The 16851-nt window shown below is 38.5% G+C and overlaps 1 protein-coding gene across 1 annotated transcript in view; it reads right to left on the bottom strand.

The window, feature by feature from the left end:
• Nucleotides 1-4376: 4376 nt before the first annotated feature.
• The window catches only part of LOC146004747 (15-hydroxyprostaglandin dehydrogenase [NAD(+)]-like), a 33148-nt gene continuing 20673 nt past the window's right edge, over nt 4377-16851 (bottom strand). Inside the window, exons 4-7 of the mRNA XM_083143719.1 lie at nt 14179-14285; nt 11267-11440; nt 7889-8040; nt 4377-4814 (exon numbers count right to left, since the gene is read on the bottom strand). Coding sequence (XP_082999845.1) covers nt 4697-4814; nt 7889-8040; nt 11267-11440; nt 14179-14285 — 551 coding nt within the window. The 3' untranslated portion in view covers nt 4377-4696. The remainder of the gene's footprint in view (nt 4815-7888; nt 8041-11266; nt 11441-14178; nt 14286-16851) is intronic.

The raw sequence follows: 16851 nt of genomic DNA, 5'->3' as shown, positions 1-16851 counted from the left end.
AGAAACTAGCTCATTGCCCGGCGTTGCTCGGGTATTTATTTATCCCAATCTACTATTAGACAGGAAAATAATGAATTCTAACTATAGCGTAAAATGAACTTAGAGTTGAACGGCATTGGGAGTGTCACTATTCATCTTAGCGACCCCGAAAACTATGGATTCCACACAGTATCGGTCGTTTTTACATGTCAGACCCTTCCCAGTCCCACCCCTAGGTGCCAGGGGTGTCCTACTCCCACACTATTTATTTCCAGATTGTAAGTGATATGTGTACCAAGTTTGCTTGAAATCGCTCCAGAGTTATGCCGTTCAAACATACACACATACATACATTTTTATATATACAAAAGATTACTTCTCATCAACAGACATTCTCAATAATGGTGTAGTCACTGGAAACTGTACTTTAGTACTGATTCCCCATAACAGACGGCGTAAAAGAAAACAATAACAGTTAATGAAATTCAGGGGTTAAGAATGTCGCAATAATGGACAAACCTATTATTGCCTTGTAGTAAGTGTGCGAATTAACGGGGGAATGCCAATGATTCCCCCACCACATGAAATATTATTCCCGGAAAGAGAAAATTATATTATCCCTTCTAGTGATGTTTTTAACCTGGCAATAGAAATTTGGCCAAGTTTACATGTTACTAGTTCAATAGCTTTTTTGTCTATCAGTTTGGGTTTTCATAGAATGTGTGTTTCTAAATTGCGTGTAAATGTTATCATAATAACACCATCTGTATTAATCACACTCACATTATATTGTTATTACTTGTATGCATACCAACAGTAAATAAATAAACACAAGAAGAGATTTTGTGTTGGTGTTTCATGGTCACAACACATGTATTTATTTATTATTATTATTATTGGGGGAGGCGTGCGTAGATTTTGGAAGTCGAGGCGGGCCACGACAGCAAACAGTGTGAAAACTCCTGCCCTAAACATTTTCTCGAAAAGAGGACACTACTAAATAGTGAACAGTTTACACCCCTCCTTCATGTCCGTTATAGAGACGTTCCACTGCGTGTTATATGTGTGTGCGTGTCGTCTGGACAGCAAGAATATTTCCAGCATAAACTAACTGAAAAAATAACTTACAGTTACTTTTCAAGTTTCAGTAACTGCAGCTATGAGTAACTGTAACTGTAACTCAGTTACATTTTGAAGGAATTACTGTAACAGTAACCCAATTACTTCTAAAATATAACGTTCCGAACACTGGGATATGAGAATTCTATGCTGAAAAAGGGTACATGCAAAAAGTGCAAAGGATAAGAGCAAAAATTAAATTAGGGTTTTCAATGGACTTACTCGCATAAGGGTTGTTGAAGCTGTTTTATTCACATGTGTGTTCTTTCAGGAAACTGTGGGGGATTACTCGGGCTGTGCGTAGGGTTCAGCGTTCTTAGTCTTGTGGAGATCTTCTTGCTCTCCATTCGACTCTTCTCCAAGTTCTTCTGCTCGAGGCACCACGGAGGATTCGTCATGGAGATCGAGAAGAATGGTGGTGAATCTAGAGTTTACCCTTTCTCCAATTGATCCATTCCATTTGATTTGTAATTCCAAAATAGTGGGAAAGATCAAAAGAAAGAGCGAAAGAGACAGAAGTGGATGAATTGTACCACAGAAGTAAAAGTAGGTTAAAGGAGGTATGATAGTACGAAAGTGTGAAAGGAATATTGAAATATCAAAATGCAATAAAAGATAATTGGAAAAGTGGGACAAGAAAGGTGAAGAATTAAAGGGAAGAGGAGAAAACTCGATGATAAGGATGGAAAACGGAGGCAGAAAACTACATATGCTTTGGCAACGTGTAACGACAAAGCCAAAAGTGAATTTTTTCTATTAGACAATGGGTCACTTGGCTCCTCTATTTCTTAACGTCAGCGTCCTGATGTGTTAATGTTACAGAATAGAAAGTGAGGCGGCAGAAGCGCCAAATTATTTAAGAAAATACTTTGAAATGCATAGACTAAACAATGCCACATGTCAATAGATATTCCCAGGTAGGTATTATATGTTCTAACGTGGATCAGGCTAGTTTTTGTTCATCTAACCACTTTGTTTCCTATCTCTTACCCAAAATATTTTATTCTGCGATTTAGGTTATTCACCAAGTTCATAAGTTTCTATTGGATCTGCAGGGGATGCAGATCAGAGTGACTTTACCACTTTAGCATCATGTTCGTAAACGTCCGCCCTCTCGGTCGAGCTTAATTAAGACAAATTCTCTAGCGGCAAAGACGGAAATATAAGCGATTGTTTCGTTTCCCGGAGAAAGAATCGTGTGTCGTTTTCTGATTGTGTTGTTTTCCAGTGCATGTCCATTTCTTTTGTTGATTGTGCTGCTTAGGTGGACATCTAAATGATGTGTAATTGTTATATCTTTTGTGGCATGGAGTTATTTTACAAAACTTTAGTTATATGTATGGAACTTTTAGTTTTGACTCTTCTGTATTAAAATCATATTTATATACATCCCCCTACATTACAACATCCTGTAAGGGTAAATGATATGATGTGGATATAGAGCTCCAGTCATTCACAATCGAGGCCATTTGTGGAGGTGGCACATGCGATTCGCAAATTGCGAGTTATTAACCAGTCAACAGCCAGAACGGAAGTTAGTGACGAACTTGTCAACACCCACTTACTCTTCACTCGAGACACGGAAGAGCCGTCGCAGTACTTGAATCAATAATACAAAGTGTACAGAATGGCAATTAAGACGTAGACACTATGCGCCTTCCTTGGCGAAATCTACACTACACTTCGGTTAATTCACCATCAATTATGCTTTTGTCTCACATCTATATAGTAACGGGAAAGAGAAAGAAAGAATAATATTGAGATTCTCTCTCTCTCTCTCTCTATCTATCTCTTTCTCCCTCTCTCATACACAGGTAAACAAAGTTAATCCATACACATTTATGACGTAACGTATTACAAATATCAAACATTAATCTCCATATATACAAACTATTTGGGGCAGTCCATGAGAAAGCGACGCCGAATCTAAATTTTTAAAATAAAATGCATTGTTGTAATTTTATCCTATCTTGCGAGTCAACAATGTAAAATTACTTTATCTAGCAAAGAAATAATATTTTACACAATTCAAGTTTACTTTGAGTGGATATTTTGTGTTGGGAACAGTCTGCGTCAATAACTTCTTTTCACTAGGAGTTGCATCACTTCAGATCAACTGCTAGTTTTGAGTTGTGTGAAGTTTTAGAAGATATTCCCACCCGTGATATAAAACATAATTAAGTTAAGATTGTGAAATATTTACTGTGAGGTTATGCATAAAACAACACAGAAGTGAGGGCATTCTCAACTTGTTATCGTATGATTTTTTTTTTTAAAGGCAGGATTATAAGGGTTTTATATCTGTCCCACCCGCGGCACCCTATAGCTATGGCGGAGACGTAAGTACGTACATTTTTCACCCTCTGTTGCAATAATTCGGCAAACTGTTGTAAGTTACAATGGGGTTATTATTGTGAACGGATGCTTATGTTATCTGTCCAGCATACGTGTCGGATATCATGAAACAGGTCATGTAGTTTGATACGCATCCACTTATTGTATCATTTTAAGTGTTTGATATGTTTAATATGTTAATTGTCTATTATGACGTAATTTGTTTTGTTCAATTGGGTAGTCTGTTATGGTTATGGACTAACCTTAAAACATTCGATTGTGGGTTGTGAGGTGAGAGATATTATTATGAATGTTGCTGAATAATGGAAGTGATTTTGGAAATGTGAATGTGTTAATTTGTGTAGTGAAGAAGTATTATGATCTTAATGCTGGGGCATAACGGGGCACTACCCCAGTTGACAGTAATGTGTTTAGTGCCTTCTGCAACAACCGGCATTCAGATGCCTCCTGGTGCTGTCACAACAGAACCAGCTTTAGCCCTTTATGTTCAGCCTTCGACATTGCTGCTGAGGAACCAGCGTCATCCTCCTTTAACGTTACAAGTCCTCAATTAATTGTGCCAATTCCAAACGTAGATCAAGAGAACAATAGAAGATCTTCAAAACGACATGGATAGACAACTCTCTTAACAGAATCACCGTTCAGCGCAGAACAAACTCATCAAATTATGGAAGCAGCACCCAAGCGCAAGTTGGTCCTTCCAAAGCCAAGAAAAACAAACAACGCTCTACTGGCAGGATGTTTCTGATGAAGGTTGGATAAGGTGTCGCGTTTCTGCACGAGACGATGGGCGCATACTTATTGTGCATATGTGTCAAGCGAAGACGAAAACGCTGTTCATGTTTGTGGTTTGTGTGAAACTTAATTGTTTGAGTAAGTTTACACAATTCTACCATTAAAACGTCCACTATGTTTCTGTGATTTTTATAACTTTATAATGTTACAATTAAGTAGTATGTAGAGATAATAGTGGGGCAAGAGGGGGCAGAAGCTCTTTTCTTACTAATCACGATATATTCCAAATATTAGGCGTGTCTTTTAAGTTTTCACATTCTTTAAATATTAACAAAGAACCAATGAAACCATTTGTGGCAATCAAAATCATATCTGATTTAATTTTGTACTTCAAACATGGGGTCAAACATTAGTCAACCGGTCTTGCCCCGTCTTTCCGTCTTACCCCGTCTTCCCCTACATCGTTTCATAGCTTTTGACAGCAGTGCAAAACACAAATACATTAGTTTTAGAAATACGTTGGGAACTTGATTTGAGTTACTGGTTTGTCGTCCATCGATAGCCATGTCGTTCCGTTCTCAGCATATCTTATGACGTGGATTAGTCCTTTGGCCACTGAGGAAGCGCTACAGAAGATAGACCAACATAATAAGAACAACAACAGTTACTATAAAATATTAATAATAAATAGTATATTCTGTACATGTATGTTTCTAAATATCGCGAATCAAAATATATGCTTGCAACAATATCTCTTATATGTAATATTAATTTGTTATTTTTATCTACAATTATAAGAATCATCTGTGAAAATATGTCAACATATACGGGTCATTTCGTGTCAAATTAGGTATACCCTGTCCCACTTATCTCTGGAGCAAGGCCACGAATAGCGACAGACAAAAAAGGGGGTAATCGAGTGAGCAGAACGAAGCAGTACACGCTGCTGGGAAGGCTGGTAACTGCAGTTGCTTTCTCCCTCCATGCAATCCCGTTCCCTCTCACGTGTTTATTGGTGGAGCCGTCTCGCGTCACTACTTGTTCAGAGACTTGTTTTCGTTCGCCTGCTCCACAGTTAGCTGGGACAGAGTGTAGGAGTTTGAAGATAATTTGTACGCAGCATTGTTTTTCTCCAAACCGATACCTAGGAAAATATTTTGCTAAAATTTGAATGCTATCTATTACATGAGGGTTGTTCAGAAACTAATTTTTTACAGACATGTAATTTTCAATTACGTACAATTATCTTGGGAACGAATGAAGATACAGAAGCGTGTTTGAGTATGAAATTATCAATAGTTGAAACTTAATAACATTTGAATCTTGTGTTCAAATTTTAAGTTTGAACAGCTCAAAACATCCCCAATCCATTTTTCTCGTTTATTTTCATTTCTAACTATCATCATTCCTCATTAGACTAAGAAAGCCTTATCGTGTTTTTCCATATAAGGAATGAAAAAATATTTAAATGTATCCTGCATCAGGAAGAAGCGGAGTAAACTATATTACTAAAATTGAAGTAATCTCATTTGTTTTTCTAAAATTTTGAATTTCAAGAAGAATCAATATAAATTTATCCTCAAATCATCTAACTCTCATTAGAAGCAACTATTTCTACGTTGCGTATGTGTAAGTAATATACTAACCATACCTACTTAAATGCGACGTTAAGGGTTTTCTTTTTACTAATTGCAAGTTATAACTGCAATATAGATGCTACTGTTGGATAAAAAAATGGATGCCCGAGTTTGGATTGTAATTAAAAATGAACCACGAGACCTACATAAAAACGAGTTACATCAAAACGTAGCTTATTCAATTCTGTGTTAAGCTATGATAAACATTTTTTTTTAGTATGCCTTCGATTTTTTATCGTCTTGTGAACAAAGAGTGCATTCACGGATAGCCCCACGAACCATTTTTCGATAAGGTTAGGTTAGGTTAGGTTAGGTTAGGCAAACTTAATTAAAATTTTGTTCGTAAAACAAGGCGATACAGCTGTAAGAAAAATCCACTAATATTGGTTTTTTTCCCTACTTCCACACGTGACCGACGCATTTTAACAACAGATTCGTGATTAGAAGGCAAAATTTAGTTAGTATACCAAAAAATAACGACATTGGAGACATTCTCTATATTCTTCATTCGCTCCCATCATTCTTTATTTTTTTTTTAAATCCAGCCAAATAAGCCTCTTATCAATTTTGTGAAATAACTTTTTCTTAGTATTGGGTAGTCCTACAGATACGATCTTGTTTTTGTTTTTTTAAGCTCCTTGCAGTTGTTTATAAAATGCCATTATCATTGTTAAGTCATATTGCGAAACAGATTTTAAACAGATTTTTATATGGAGTAAAGATGTGTGTTGAACATGGGAACATGGCACATTCAGTCACTACCGCGATGTCCGTTAAACGGTGGAAAGTGCGTCACTGCGAGTAGTGTCGCCACGTTCCAGGGACGTGGGAACTTATTTTGGAGTGTGGGGGGCAGGTTTTCAAATCCGTCAACCAGATTTTACAATCTCTTCCCCATATATAGTTATAGTTATCAGGCACGTATCCAGGAATCCCTTTCGGGTGGGTGAACACCATCTTTTCAAGAGGTATAGATATAACTTCACAATTGTATGTTTAAGGCCAGTGGTGGCGACTGGGTTCCAAAACGGATGGGCGGGGGTGCAAGGAAAGTTTATTTTCTCTTGGTAAACAAGGGGTGCGTTCCGAAAGTCTTAACGAAACGAACGCATCCAACGAAAGTAACTAAGCTCGTGAATCTGGTGAAACCAGTAATTTTACAGACTTATGGGACACTCTAGGCGAAAGCGCAGGCGCAGCGTTTTGTTTAGAGAAAGTTTCCACAGGTGTCCAGCGGAAGGAATGTCCTTACGGCAAAAATAAACTCTACTGTGGACACTCTTAACCATTTTCATCACATTAACAGTTAAGGCATGCTTATCTTGTGCATGTTGCTTCATATCGCTATCTGTTAAAATTATAATATATTTTCGGAACTAGTGCAGTTTGAATCCATCAGCACGCGCGATGGCTGAAAGCAGCATACGATTCTCACCAAACAAACCAGCCTCCTGGCCCGTGCGTTTGGTGAATCTCGTTCTTGCACGAGACGCACAGAATGCGACTTTCGGGACAGCATAATGAAACAGCCAGTTACCATAACTCGTTTAACGCGTTAAACTCTTGCGACTTTCGGAACCCAAGGCTTAGCATTAAGAGGCCATAGTGTGGAGGCAAAAAAAATGGGGAGCAGCTGTTTAAGGCTTCCATTTTAATCAGAACGTGAAATCGGAACGTTTTTTACCACTCGACTCCTCTGTTTCCATGCATTAACATTGTTTGCCGAAAGCATCTCAGTACGTGTGTTTGTCCACCTCTTCTCATCAGGAATCAAAAGATCTATTGTGTCTTTGAGAGTTTTTACGAAGCTGTTTAACACGGCCCGGATGGACAATCCACTCGACAAGCAGAGATTCAAAATGTGGTCTGCAAACTGGACGCAGACACCTCGAATATTTCTCTCTGAATTGAGCCTGGCACGTTCAGCACACATTTTTAATGACTCCGTTGAATAAAGATCTGTATAAAATTGATTTCGCAATGTGAATTAACAATAATAATGAGTTTTGACAATAGCTGTAAAATCTTTCTCATATATTGAAGATCATTCAGTGAATCCTTACCTTTGTCCAGGAGGAATAGACTTCAAGAACCCCTGCAGATAGTTCTTGGGAACTCTGAGTCTGTCCGGAAGCCCGTCTCTTATGGGAGTGACTGTGGTGTGGGGGCACAGGGCGAGAACTCTCACGCCCGTGTTACTGAAGTAAGTGTCCGTCTGAAAGAAACAAACACATATCTGTGTTACTTCTTGCACATTCTGAATAGTTTAATGAAATTAAATAGGTGCGGGGCATGTTGTCTACAGTTGAAGTCCTGATTCGAACGCCACTTTACTTCAAAGATCAGTTTCACTCTGATAACCATGTGTCAAGTTCACGTGAAGCCCTGTATATCCTCCCCTCAAACTTTTCTCACCAATAGCGTCCGTTTTAGCAACTGGCAGCTCTTGTCAAGCCCACGTGGAGTAAATGCGATGTTGCCAATTCACTTTCTTTAGAGATTTCATAACGTCAGGTTGCGGTTATCTTTGCCTGGCTCTGTTATTGTATTGTGCTATTTTATTGTACAACTAGCTGATTGCCCGGCGTTGCCCGGGTATTTATTTATCCAAATCTTCTATTAGACAGGAAAATAATGAATTCTAACTATAGTGTAAAATGAACTTGGAGTTGAACGGCATTGCGAGTGTCACTATTCATCTTAGCGACCCCGAAAACTATGGATTCCACACTAATATCGGTCGTTTTCGATTATTTTTATGTCATCCCCTTACCACCCCCACCCCTACGGATGTATTACCCACACAGTATTTCTTTCCAGATTGTAAGTGATATGTGTTGAAATTTCTCGAGTATAGCAATATCGTACCTGCGTAGGCAACCAGCATAACCAGATGCAGGAAGCATAAGTTGCAGGATATGACACGAAAATGCCACGCAACAGAATGCTATTTTATGTTCCGTTTCCACCTCCTCCCCTAGTGGTGCGGGGGTGTCTAACCCCCCCCCCCCCGGTATTTGTTTCGAGATTCCAAGTGATACGTGTACCAAGCTTGGTTGAAATCGCTCCAGGCGTTCGAGAGTTATGCCGGAACAAACAAACACACACACACATATCCATTCATTTTTATATACAGGGTGACTTGTAATTAGATGTATTCCCTGAAAGGGGTTAAAGTAGAGACAATTTGCAATAAATTTGACAATATGATACCTCGTCCGAAAATTAGTAGTTTCCGAGATAAATGGAATTTCTATTGTTTTTTTTAAAAAATGACACTTTTCCACATAAAAAGATGAATTGAGAAAAAACTGATCATTGTATGGCACATATTTCATCGTTTTCTGATACCAAACTAATAAGTGGTTCTTTGAAGAAAAAAAAGTTTGTCCCAAATAACAATCACATGTAAGTAACGGGTGGGTCTAAACTTACAAGTGATAATAAAAAAATGCACTCTTAGTTTACTTGGCAACGTATTAATAACTAAAATGGTATGACACAAAGCGTACAAATCACTTAAATTAAATCCTTGAGTCATCAGCTATTCAAAAAGGTACAAATGTTGCTAACATTCACATTTGTGTACAAGAAATAATACGTGATTTATTTTCATGTTAATGTAATCAATGAACATTACAATTAAAGAACATTACACGTCTTGCTCAAAGTGGGCACCTCCGTTACGAATGCAGGCTCGCAGGTTTTTACGGACATTTGGTCTCTTAACTCGTGATGTGATGGTGTCCCTGATGTATTGACCAGCTGTTAAGATCCTCTGCCTGAGCTCGTCTTGCGAGTTTACCGGTGTCTTGTAAACTAAGTCTTTCATGTGGCTCCAAATGTAGAAGTCGCAAAGCCTCAAATCGGGGGATCGGGCCGCCTCGGCCAATCCATTTCTTTGGGTAATTTTCATCCAGCCACTGTCGCACGCCCAGGCAGAAGTATGGATGGGAGTCATCAACAATCATTTGATCGAGCCATTTTTCCTGCCCCAAATCTTAAATGGCATCACTTATGAACATTTTTTGAGGAACGGGATGGGATGGCAATGTGGTTGGAGGATTTGCCTCTAGCTGTAAGACGTGACATGATTTACCAGTATGATGGTTGCCCAGCTCGATCCCCCGATCGATTTGACGCCTTGCGACTTTTACATTTGGAGCCACATGGAAGACTTAGTTCACAAGACACCAGTAAACTCGCAAGAAGAGCTAAGTTCGGCCTGCGAAGTAAAACTGTAAATAACAATTATTATTAACATTAGAACGATTTAAAAGTGTTTTTGCGTAAAACAACATATTTAATACAACAATTTTCATTATACTTACAACGTATTTACTGAAAAATAGTAAATATGAAACTTATGCCTAAACGATCTACACATGACCCTTAACGTAATATAACATAAAGAAACACACAATTTTGAAAGGAAATATGATTTGCATATACTGTTTTTTACTAATGTATTAACATATTTTTGTTGAAACAAGCAGCTATTCACCTAAGTTAAATATTTTAAGAACCTGAAAACTTTTCCTCAAATAACAGAATATGGTCGACGAGAATTTCTTCAATTTCTTCAGTAAAGGTTGCTTACCTACCGAAGCACTTTATTGTATTCGAAAACGTATTTTTACTGTCAGCGTGTCTCTTTATTGTAGCTTTTGGCACTCCATATACGTGGGCACACTCATTGAGTCCATAATCACCGTTTCTGTAAGCAGCCACAGCCAACTGCAAATCATCTTCTTTCCATTTCCCATTTCCCATACGTGCCTCTTTTCCACATCTTGGAAACCTAATGAAGGACAGTCCTCCAATTACTTCCGCTCAAAGTCTAACAAAAATTATATTTCCTTACCTAACGTCTCCTAAAATGGACCAGTCCAATTTGGGAAACACGTGGTGGTCCAACTTAGGCAACTATGGCCCGTAAATAAAAATATGACGCTACACGAATATACGGAACTAAAACCTAGTTTTACGACATGTAGTTAGTGACTAATTAATGGCACTTTTATAATATACTACATTTGATTACTTACCCCTACTTTACAAAAGAGCTTAAGATCCGAAGCGCAATAATTGCAACACCAACAATGGAAAGAAATTATCAGCATTCCTACTTCGTCGAACGTCTCTAGTTGACTGACCACTGAGTCATATGCACATGGCACTGTCGCCAACCAGTAGTACCAACTCACGTGCTTCAAATACCCGTCTATAGGCAAAAACAAAGGTGGTCCAATTTAGGCAACGGTCCAATTTCGGCAACCTTCCTCTACATTTTGCCACCAATTTTCTCCCAGCATGCATCCAAATATAATTAACAAAATGGAATCTTCTGATGACACATTGCAGTGAGACATACACGTGAACTCATATTTGGGAATCTCAGTTGCCTGTTAGAAAATCACTTGTAAGAAGAATACACTCACCCCAAAGGCTCTGCTCAAGCCGATGACACCGTGCTTCGTGCTGGTGTAGACCGGGATGTGGCTGTAAGGCTTGAGTCCAGTTGACGATGCGGTGTTCACCACGACACCTCCAGAACCTTGGCCATCTTTACCCATGAACTTCAGCCCCAGCAGTGTACCTCGGATCACACCCTTCTGAAATCACATGATGAGGACAACGATTACATTAGCTCTATCTAGTTCGATGCACTTTTTGACTCTGTTTGCACTCAGGTGTTTAGTTGCTTACAAAGTGCAACACCGCGTCATCTACTTCGTTGATTTGGTGCAACGTAGTGTATTTGGTGTCTGCACCTTTGCTTTACCTTCCGGAAAGGTGCATAGCGTGGTGCATGATGGAGTGGTACCTGCTAACCGACAAAATGAACGTTGAAAGCAGCAGACAGGTATTTGTTCAATCATCTGAACTTGAACACGCTGTTCTTGTGGTACATTCCTCGTACAGCCAACGGCAAAGATAACAGTAGACAAATTGTCCATCATTATTTTCATTCTCTTCTATTCTACATTCCATGTTGTTTTAAGGAATGTAATTCTTTTGATTCGAGGCAGATATTGTACTCTGTTTATTGACATTTTTATTTCAATCCATAATCTTAACGTCGTGGAAAACAGGCTGATGGACACTTCGCCTACTATTTCATTTGCCGCTGGGTGTACCACCCTCACAACTAGCGGAGTGGTTAGCACAACGTGCTATAACTCCAGAAGTCCCGGGCTTGAATCCTAGCCTGGACTGGGTGTTCTTTGTGAATGTATCTTCATCTATTTCATCAAAATATTACTCATTCTCATTGCGTTTAGCCAAAAGTGGAAGAAAAGTGAAGTATAATCAATCAATCAATCAAAATGTAGCCTAACACTGGTATGCACCTGGACTACACCTGGTGTCAAAAAGTAGAGTAAAATAGACGGAGACTAATAGGTGTAGTGTAGTGTATTCTCTGTCTCGGGAATGTCTGGAGCTACCAAACGAAAGCAAGTCTCTGCACAAGTACAGTAGTTCTCCGGATAGAGTATACTTGCATCCCAGTGTCAGGCTGGCGGAAGGAAATAGAGTTCAGCCCAGTAGAGAATGCACGCAAGAATACCAGTGCTCAAGTTCAGAAGATTCAACAAATGCCTGTCTGCTGCTATCAACGTACATTTTGTCTGTTAGCACGTACCACGTGAGTATATACCTTTCCGGAACGTAGTGTAAAGGAGCGGGCACGAAATACACTACGTGGAACCAAATCAAGAAGCATATGAGTCGATGTTGCACTGTGTAACCAACTATACGCATGATTGCAGAGAGAGTCAAAAAAGTGCAGAGAACTACACGGGGCTATTATTAAGAGCTACATCTTACAAGGATATTCAGAAAAATTACACGAACATTTCGAAAAGTATTTTTGAACTATAATATAAACTGGCAAAATCTAGCTTTACCACGTTGTCATCGTGGAACTTTATGTCACCTAGTACCTTCTTAAGGGATGATAATCACCCGGTCCTGTGAATATGCAGGATGCCATGCTGTTGCATGGGCTGTGTGTGGCCTCGCGTTGTCTTGCTGCAAGAGCACACCAGAACTGAGGAAACCGAGACATTTTCAACTGACTGCAGGTTTCGAGTGGTTCTCAAGCAGATCACAATACGACTTGCTGTTAACATTCTTTCCCCTGTTCGTGTAATGTTCCAAGATTGGACCTTAACAGTTCCAGAAAAGAGTGTTCACCATTTTGCAGGCATACACAGCATCAACGTAACATCATAACATTTTTCGAACTTACATATAAAAATTCGCCAAAAGATAAACCAAAGAACATTGATTTTAGCATTATATGAAGATATGTATTTACATATAAATCCGTTCCTTGCAGAGGCGCAACCACGATTTTTTGTCTTGGGGGGAGGCAAGAACCAGGAGTACCAGGAGGATAAACGTGTCAATAATAATAATGATAATGGCAATATTATTATTATTATTATTTTATCGTTTGTATTTTTTCTGGTATTTTTCAACACGTACAATTTCACATTAGCTAATAATGGCAAACAAGCACACAAACTGTATTTTTGGAAGACAAAAATGACGAATATTATTCCATTTGTACATATGAAATGTGTAACTTTCATGTAGAACATATGTTTTACAGATATTCAACATGGAGCAACGTAAAATAAGGAAATTCATATGCAACAAATTGACACAAAATTGTGCACGTATTCAATGTTTCTTTAATACATTACATAATCAATTCATCCACCTCATATCAAACCAACAACAAAAATAATATAAATTGTTTCTCACATGCCTTTCCTCCAAACGATTGTTCATACATTTTAAACAAAACTGTTTAGCAACAACCGTCTGAAGTACACATTTGGTCTTACTTCTCTCTCTAGTAATTTACAATGCATTACAGGAAAGAAAGACATTACGAGCGAAGCGAGGAAGAAATTTTTCATATCCAATTTTTGCAAACTTAAAACAATATTGATTTAATAGGGCGCAAATAATTTCACGGGGAGCCATGGCATTCTCTCTTTTACAACTTCTTTTTTATTCACACCGTTCGACGTCCATGGACGACTCCCGGCGTCCCCTAGCTACGACTCGGAACTTGACAGGAGTAAGAAAAGGAGGCATTGCCAGCGTAGCGAGCAAGAAAATTTTACAAAACGTATTTTTATTTGCATAAAATTTGAAATCAGGTGGGCAAAATTCCCTCTGTGCCCTCCTGAAGGTGCCCTTGACCGCCAATGTTTGATCCCCCTTGCCTTCACTAAAATTGATTTCCCTCCAAGGTTGGGGGCAATATCCCCCCTGTGGTTGCGCCACTGGTTCCCTGATGGATCAGTATAGGTTATGAAACAATTATACATACCAGATTAATATCCACGGTTAACTCCCAGTTAATCTCGTTAACCACGCCAGCGTTATTCACCAGGATGTTAACTCCTCCAAATGTGTCTACAGTCCTTGTAAAAGCATCTGGTAAAAGAAGATTGATTGTTACTAGCTATCAAAAATCAATACAATAATTAAATGTGTAACAAAAAACTCAATATGCTGACCAAGGCAGAAATTTATTTTATTTCAAAACATAAACTAAACGTAACGTTTCAACCTTCTAGCAACGTCTTCTTCAGACTCTGTACCAAGTACAAATGAAACAAGGTACAAGACAGAAAGATATATACACATAAAAATCCCTCCCCTCCAGACACAAGATTATTAGAAAGTTGTATTTCTGGAACTTTACTTTCATCTGACAGGCGATTTAGCTAAACATTTCCTATCATCTGGAAAGTGGTTGGACTCTTTATCTCACGCTCTTTTACATTTCTTTCTTCATTCCCCATTCTTCTTCTCTCCTCTTTTCGCTCTTGTCCTTTCCACTCTTTCTAACACCTTCTTCCATTCTTTGTTTACCTTCAGTCTCGAATTCCAGTTCATTGTGTCTTCTTCTCCTTTCTTCTCTATTTCCTTGGTCTCCTTCCATTTTCTCACTAGTACTCTCTTCTACCTTCCTATCTGAGGAATGAAGAAGAATGGAAAAAGAGCGTGAGAAAAAGAGTCCAACAACTTTCCAGATGATAGGAAATGTTTAGCTAAAACGCCTGTCAGGTGAAAGTACAGTTGACAAGGGAGGCCACCTGCTGGAATGTTCCAGAAAAAACCACTTTCTAATAATCTTGTGTCTGAAGGGAAGTGATATTTGTGTATATATATCTTCCTGTTTTGTACCTTGTTTCATTTGTAGTTGGTACAGAGTCTGAAGAAGACCTTGCTAGAAGGTTGAAACGTTTCGTTTAGTTTATGTTTTGAAATAAAATAAATTTCTGCCTTGGTCAGAATATTGAGTTTTTATATCATAAAAACCAGGCTTAATGGTGTATAAATGTGTAACATATAATGTGGTGACTTGCAATATAGCGTATTTAATATGTGAGTGCACCATCTGTATGTACTTTTAATCTGTGGCTAAGTTACCGTGGAGACGGGAATCAAAGAGGAGAAAAACTGGTGGTTACGTGGAGGTATAATTGGTCTGGCCCTCTGCAGATAAATTTAACATTTAAATTATCACTTACAAGCAGAAGTACTTGGTTATTCTCTGTATATTTTATCCACAATAAGACGACTCGATGTTACTCCACTTTTGTTATTCGGAACAATTGATTGATTTGGTGATTTAAGTCCACTTTATGCACAGTAAGGCGAATCAGGACTGGACCTACAGTTTAAAGTGGGATTCGAACCACTATATGCCTCCATCGGGTATCGAACCCGGGACCCCTTGATTACAAGGCGATGATGGTACCAATGCGCCATCGGGGAGGCCTCGGAAAAGCCAATAATTTATTTATGAATATAACTTACATTTTCATATATATTTGTGTGTGTGTGTGTATGTGTGTGTGTAAAGAGGTAAAGCTACCACCTTCACATTTCAACATGCGATGAAAGCATATGGGGATGTGGGAGTAGTATCTCACACATTCACAATCTGTTGTTTGTGCAGGTGATGTAATCAGCACCATGCTTCGGCATAGAGGCACATATTTTTGGTAAATAAAAAAGAAAAATTTCGGTACAAAAACAGAGTCAATTGCGGGTTCAAAAGCGGTAAATGAAATGAAATTTTGCTGTTATAGCGGTGAAAAAGCGGTATATAAAATGACATTTTGGTTTTGAAAATGTGAATATAATCCAAAATTTGATTTAAAAACTGCACTATTACACACAATAAATATATCCCTTCTAATACCACATTAAATCATTACCAGAATATTCCTGTATAAAGGGAATTTGCTTCTCAAATATTTACAGCAGAATTAATTTTCCGTGAGTTTCATAACTCACAGGATACTTCAGACTTCAGAAAGTGTCGTGTCGGTATATAAATGGTAAATTTCGTGTTTAAGAGTCTATTTCTCATTTTGCAGTTCATTTCGCATCATTTCGTGACAAACCAGGGTAGGAAAATGCACCTCACACCTTTCAGAAACATGAAAAATTAACATTACAATGTGTTATTTCACATTTCGTGTTTTCGTCAAAAACGAAATATGCATGCCTCTACTTCGGCACCACGTAAAAGTTCTGCAGAAATCGGATTCAATGTGAGAATGAGGAAACAGTATCGACTATTTTCTCTTGATATGATAAGAATACGATAGCAACAAACAGTCTCAAAGAATGTAAAGGAAGAGAATTTATTTTTATGTGGTAAGTTCTGAGTTTCTTTGTCGTCCATGAGTGGTGTTGAACAGCGTGACACCTTAACCTCTTCCTTGAGGTTCCAACAGTAGTCTGCTAACATGTTCTGTGCCGATTTTCCTGAATATCGTTTCTCCATGACAGAAATATCCTGGTGAAATCTCTCGCCGCATTCGTCACTAACCGCGTCCAAGTTAGGGGGGGGGGGGGGGAAGTACAAATGCGAAAGTAAAAAATTAATTTTCAAGGACATATTGCACCCCATGCGCTGATAACACTTCAACAAGTTCTTAACAAGTTTCTTGTAGTTGTGAGCTTTCACATTTCCAAGAAA

This window comes from Lepisma saccharinum, chromosome 22 (assembly GCF_977018435.1).
Source record: "Lepisma saccharinum chromosome 22, izLepSacc3.1, whole genome shotgun sequence".
NCBI classification, from domain to species: Eukaryota; Metazoa; Arthropoda; class Insecta; order Zygentoma; family Lepismatidae; genus Lepisma; species Lepisma saccharinum.
The sequence above is the reverse complement of the archived record's forward strand: the minus strand, read 5'-3'. Positions and strand labels throughout refer to the sequence as shown.